The 6,583-nt window shown below is 47.1% G+C and overlaps 1 protein-coding gene across 1 annotated transcript in view; it reads right to left on the reverse strand.

Annotated features, from left to right (window-relative positions):
- Positions 1–6,583, reverse strand: part of LOC125482354 (paired mesoderm homeobox protein 2-like) — a 7,321-nt gene that overhangs the window by 273 nt on the left and 465 nt on the right. The window contains exons 2-3 of the mRNA XM_048594413.1: positions 4,288–4,460; positions 1–880 (exon numbers count right to left, since the gene is read on the reverse strand). The exon at positions 1–880 is cut by the window's left edge and continues 273 nt beyond it. Of these exons, the coding sequence (XP_048450370.1) occupies positions 626–880; positions 4,288–4,460 (428 nt within the window). The 3' untranslated portion in view covers positions 1–625. The remainder of the gene's footprint in view (positions 881–4,287; positions 4,461–6,583) is intronic.

Raw genomic sequence — 6,583 nt, forward strand, 5'->3', positions numbered from 1 at the left:
CCCCCCCATCAAACCCTCCCAGGGCAGGGACAGCACAGGGTTAGATACAGAGTGAAGCTCGCTCCACACTGCCCCCCCATCAAACCCTCCTGGGGCGGGGACAGCACAGGGTTAGATACAGAGTAAAGGTCCCTCTACATTGTTCACCTTCAAACACCCCCAGGACAGAGGCAGCATGGAGTAAAGCTTCCTCTACACTGTCGCCATCAAACACTCCTGGGACAGGGACAGCACAGGGTTAGATACAGAGTAAAGCTCCCTCTACACTGTCCCCATCAAACACTCCCAGGGACAGCACAGGGTTAGATACAGAGTAAAGCTCCCTCTACACTATCCCCCATCAAACACTGCCAGCACAGGGTTAGATATAGAGTAAAGCTCCCTCTACACTGTCCCCCATCAAATACTGCCAGCACAGGGTTAGATACAGAGTAAAGCTCCCTGTACACTGTCCCCATCAAACACTGCCAGCACAGGGTTAGATACAGAGTAAAGACCAGTCCTGGTTTACTTTACTGAACTGTGCAGCCTCCAGGCCCTTGTTGGCCCTGCGTTCCCCACAGAGATTCTCTGTGATATAGCTCTGTCACTCTGAGTTATTTTCTGGATGATTCAGGCTGTGCAATCATTTTAACGTGTCCTGGGATTTGTTTGGACTTGCACTCTCTGTGTTTTCCAAGCTTTGTTCCTTTCGATCATACTGACACGGTGAGCCTATTGCCCTGAGCAGGTTTCTGGAACTGAGTGCAGTGTGCCTGCCTCCAACACACTGCTCAGAGGCTGCTCCTGGGTTGCACGGTTTAACGAGGGAGATCGGTCTGCCACTTACAACGGCTCGTTCACTCCTGCGGAACTTGGCCCGTCGATTCTGAAACCAGACCTGCAAGAGAGAAAGAACAAATGAGGGAGGGAAGGTGGGGGGAGAGAGAGTGAGAGAGAGGGAGGGGGTTAGAGAGGGAGGGGTAGTGTGAGAGAGAGAGGGGAAATAGTGAGAGAGAGGGGGTTAGAGAGGTGGGGAGTAGTGACAGAGAGAGGGGGAATAGTGAGGGAGAGAGGGAATAGCAAGAGAGAGGGAGAACAGTGAGAGAGAGAGAGTGAGAGGGAGGAATAGTGAAAGAGAGAGAGAGGGAATAGTAAGAGAGAGAGGGAGAACAGTGAGAGAGAGAGAGACAGGGGAATAGTGAGAGAGAGGGAGTGGGGAATAGTGAGAGAGAGCGCAAGCGAGAGAGAGAATAGTGAGAGATAGAGTAGAAGAGAGAGTGGGACAGGGAGTCAGAGAAGGAGAGATGGTGGATTGGACAGAGAAAGATGGAGAGTGAGTGGGGTGTGGGGAACAGAGATGGAGAGAGATAGAGAATGTGACCAAACTGAACATTGTCTCTCCAACATAAACATGGCCAGTCAGTGCAGCTGGTCCTCACTGGTGTCTATACTCCACATGCAACTCTTCATCAGCTGATTAAACCACTTTCATTTATATAGCACTATTCATCTAGTGAGACAACACAAGGTGCTTCCCAGGAGCACAGCACACACTGTGTGACACCGAGCCATACGAGGAGATGGAAGGTCAGGTGACCCAAAGCTTGTTCTGAAAAACATATTTCACTGTTTGATCTTTGAGATTCAGATAACCATGTGATGGCTATGTTTGTTGTCAGGACACTGCGGTACAGTTTGAAATGGCTGCTGTTGGATGCGAGCCTTGCTTTAAGTGAGCTGATCTTTAAGGACTCCATGTACTGTGTGTATACAATGTTGTGACGCTGCCTGCCTGTTTGGATTCTATGTGTTTGTAAGCTGTGAACACACATCAGTTATTTTGCTGCAGTGTCTGCTTGTTCACTTCTGATACAGAACATAGAACAGCACAGTACAGGCCCTTCGGCCCACGATGTTGTACCGATCTTTTACCCTAATCCTAAGGTCTATCTAACCTCCACCCCTACCTTATACTATCATCCATTTGCCTATCTAATAGCTGCTTAAATGCCCCTAATGAGGCCGACTCCACTACCCTCTCTGGCAATGCATTCCACGCCCCGACTACTCTCTGAGTAAAGAACCTACCTCTGACGTCTCCGCTATATCTACCTCCACTCACTTTAAAACTATGCCCCCTTGTAATAGCTACCTCCACCCTAGGAAAAAGTCTCTGGCCATACACTCTATCTATACCCCTGATCATTTTGTACACCTCTATCAAGTCACCTCTCGTCCTTCGTCGTTCTAAAGAGAAAAGCCCTAGCTCGCTCAGCCTTTCCTCATAAGACCTTCCCTCCATTCTAGGCAACATCCTGGTAAATCTCCTCTGCACCTTTTCCAACACTTCCACATCTTTCCTGTAATGAGGTGACCGGAACTAGACACAATACTCCAGATGTGGCTGAACCAGGGTTTTGTATAGCTTTGTATATATGTTTTACTGTTTTAAATAAACTAACTCCTGGCCATGCCAACTGATTAATCATCAGACCATGATTATGAACAATGAGCTGTGGTGGGAAACATTGAGGTTTATCACAGCCAATAATGATTGACCGTTTTCAGGGGACAGACAATGTGAAGTTTTGTAGACACTGCACAGTGCGATAACAGCAACCATGTCACTGACAGAGTGAAATGTGTTCAACACTTTCTGTCTCATTGTTTACAGCATCAGATTCTGGTTAGTCAATGATTGATGGCGAATGTCTCTGGTGGGATACAGGATAATGTTTATTGCAGCCAGACAATATCTGTCTGGGTCAGCGCAGGGTTCTGTGTAGCTGCACCAGCCTTTGCTATAGTGCACTGCCTCTGCCAATCGCATTTCCTGCCGCACGCCTAGCAAAACTGACCAAACCCTGCAGATTACCTCAGTATGCATGCAGCAGACCACACCTCACCCATGTCTCACCATCACTTTTATCCTGCTGATTGTGCTCAGTGTCTATTTGTACTGAGGGCCTGGCAGCAGCTGTATGGATCTGTGAGGATCACTCTGTACTCTCATGCCTCCCTCCTTCAGTCACTTTTTCATGCTGCCCTTCTTCAGTTTGTTCCATGTATCTTTCTGGAGCGCTGCCACGGGGGTGGACATGGGCAGCATCTCAACAATTCTGTTCATTAACTCCTCATCTGAAAAAGCCACAGAATGGGCCCTTTTTCTCTGCCCCTGGCCATGTAGTAGTCAATAGATTCTGTTAAAACGGCATGAATTCTAGTAGATAATATGGGAGTTTAATCCGACTCTGAATGGCTTCTAATGTGGTCATATCTTTTAGCTCCGCAGCTGACAATCCTGATGTGAAGTCTGTACAAATTTTCATTCTCATTTACTAACCTAATCTTAGTAACTTGCTTTTCCGCATCAGAAATAGCTGGATCTAGAAACGTTAGATCTGGATGCCTTTAAACATTTTAAATTCTGTTAGGAGGTCTGCTGTGTCCCAGTTCAAATTTGGGAATCATGTGCACACTCTGACATTATGTCATTGATCTTCGTGTGTTTGATATTGATACACAGCCAGATCACATGCATTTTTCTCAAGTGGGTTAAACTGGTTTTTTGAAGGGTATTTGTCTGCTACCAGTGAGCTGTTACCAACACTCTCAGAGGCAGGAAAGAACAGATATTGAGGATTATCTCATGCGCGTCAACATGGCCAAACAATATTGACCAGCTGCAGACTGCCTTGTTTGCTGACCTCCCCATAAATACATCTTTTTAAAAATTCCTTCATGGGAGGTGGGTATTGCTGGCTGAGGCCAGCATTTATTGCCCGTCCCTAGTTGCCCCCTTGAGAAGGTGGTGGTGAGCTGCCTTCTTGAACCACTGCAGTCCAGGTGCTGTAGGTTGACCCACAATGCCCTTAGGGAGGGAATTCCAGGATTTATGTGATTTACTTCAGGGGATACCTCCCAGACAATGAACAAACCCTCCTCACACTTACCCATAAACTCTTCAGTTAATTATTGGATCAGGAGAGAATTCCAGCTTTTCTCTCCCTGTCTGATCAATGAGCACAGAGATGATGGAATGAGGCAAAGGGAATGGGACAGTGTTCGAGGTTTGGAAGTACAAACCAGGTGGGACAGTGCAGCTTGTGAGGTGCGGGGTGGTTTCAGGCACAGAGTGGATAAAGACTAAGGTATCTGTAAGGCTGTGTAAATAGTGGGGAAGGTACAAGAGGCAGGTGCAGAGCGTGGGAATCAGAGAGAGAGACAGAGTGAGCAATGTGTATGAGATCAGGAACAATGGGCCACCTGCTGTTCCCTGCCCACAAACTGCAGATTCACACTGACCTGTACTCTGGTCTCGTTCAGATTAACTGTCCTGGCCACCTCCTCCCTGACAAAGGCATCCGGGTAATGGGTCCTCTCGAAAACCTTCTCCAACACCTGGAGCTGGGAACTGTTAAAGGTGGTTCGATTCCTCCTCTGTTTCTGCAGGTTTACATTCAGATTCAGTCTCACTGCTGCAGAATGACAGAGGGTGGAAAGGGAATGAGACATGACCAACACAGCTCATTTCAAAACCCATTAGACCCTCACAACAGGGTGTGTCCCTACCCCAGTGAGAGTCAGTGTGTGTGGGAGCCGTACCCCAGTGAGAGTCAGTGTGTGTGGGAGCCATACCCCAATGAGAGTCAGTGTGTGTGGGACTGTACCCAAGTGAGAGTCAGTGTGTGTGTGGGACCGTACCCCAGTGAGAGTCAGTGTGTGTGGGACCGTACCCCAGTGAGAGTCAGTGTGTGTGGGACAGTACCCCAGTGAGAGTCAGTGTGTGTGGGACTGTACCCCAGTGAGAGTCAGTGTGTGTGGGACTGTACCCCAGTGAGAGTCAGTGTGTGGGTGGGATCTCAGTGAGGTCACTCCTGGGGAAAACCATGAGCTGATGTTTCCCTGATTAATATTCCCTGGTTGTTAAGCACTTTATGATGTTATGGATCATACTGTTTGAATTCACATTTGTGTTTTGTCGTTCATTACCCTGGCAATGTTTTACCTTTCTTCTGAACATCAGTGACATGCCCCATAACCCTCTAAAATGCACCTTGTTTCACCCTCTGTCATTTCAACACAACTGCTACCCAGAATATTCCCACTGGAAGAAAGAAAATCATTCTGATAACGAAGAAGAGAGCTGGCGAACAGGGAGTTATCATTGATCTCCCAGTGCTAAATGAAGCCTACACCGCGTCTGTCAGCTTCACAGGGAAACTCTCTTATTCGGGTGAAGCAGCCTGGATTTTTCCTACTGTGTGAAAGACACAATTTAAATCCACTTTAACACACCACCCTGTTCCCTGGCTAACATCTCTGTCTCAGGCTGCTGCAGTATTCCAGTGAAGATCAGCACAAGCTGGAAGAACAACACCTCATTTTCCTCTTGGGGACCCTGTAGCCTTCTGGACTCCATATCGAGTTCAATAATTTTAGGGCCTAAACTCTTCCATGTCCCTGCCCCCTACCCCACACACCAGGCCTTTTTATCAGAGATAGTAGGAACTGCAGATGCTGGAGAATCCGAGACAACAAGGTGCAGGGCTGGATGAACACAGCAGGCCAAGCAGCATCATAGGAGCAGAGAGGCTGACGTTTCGGGCCTAGACCCTTCATCAGAAAAGCCTTTTTATCACATAGTCTGCTAGTACACATTACCTATTGTTAGTCACTAACAGTCTCCATTAACTGCTATTCACCCTCCCAGCCAGATTGCTATCTACTACTTTGTCTGTCCAACTGCTCTTCTCTCTCAGAGATACTGGGAACTGCAGATGCTGGAGAATCTGAGATAACAAGGTGTAGAGCTGGATGAACACAGCAGGCCAAGCAGCATCACAGGAGCAGGAAGACTGACGTTTCGGGTCTGTACCCTTCTTCAGAAATTCTGCTCTGCTCTCTCTCTGGGCTCTATCCCCACCTATTGTTTACTCTTCACTCCCTTCCCCCACCCTATCATCCGCATATAACCCGACATTTTCCTAGCTACTAACTAAAAACCGAAAAGAACTGTGGATGCTGTAAATCAGGAACAAAAACAGAAGTTGCTGGAAAAGCTCAGCAGGTCTGGCAGCATCTGTGAAGAAAAATCAGAGTTAACGTTTTGGGTCCGGTGACCCTTCCTCAGAACTATTTATTTTTCAATGACAGTTTATTTTCCTAGTTACCAGTGAGGGGTCACTTGACCTGAAGCGTTAACTCTAATTTCTCCTCATGATTGCTGCCAGACCTACTGAGCTTTTCCAGCAATTTCTGGTTTGGTTTCTGACTTACAGCATCCACAGTTTTTTAAAAGATTTTCCAAATTTAAATCCAGCCTGTCTAATAACTGTTCATACGGAGATATTGGATAACTCTCAGGCTAATACTCCAGAGACTGAGGTTCAAACTGCATCACACTGGTTGGTGAAATTTACACTCAATTAAAAAAACTGGGAATACAAAACTAGACTCAGTGTTGGTGATAATTGATGTAAAAACAGATCAGGTTCACTAAGATAGTAGGAACTGCAGATGCTGGAGAATCTGAGATAACAAGGTGTAGAGCTGGATGAACACAGCAGGCCAAGCAGCATCAGAGGAGCAGGAAGGCTGA

Source organism: Rhincodon typus, unplaced genomic scaffold (assembly GCF_021869965.1).
Source record: "Rhincodon typus isolate 14 unplaced genomic scaffold, sRhiTyp1.1 hic_rhity00009133, whole genome shotgun sequence".
Classification (NCBI taxonomy): Eukaryota; Metazoa; Chordata; class Chondrichthyes; order Orectolobiformes; family Rhincodontidae; genus Rhincodon; species Rhincodon typus.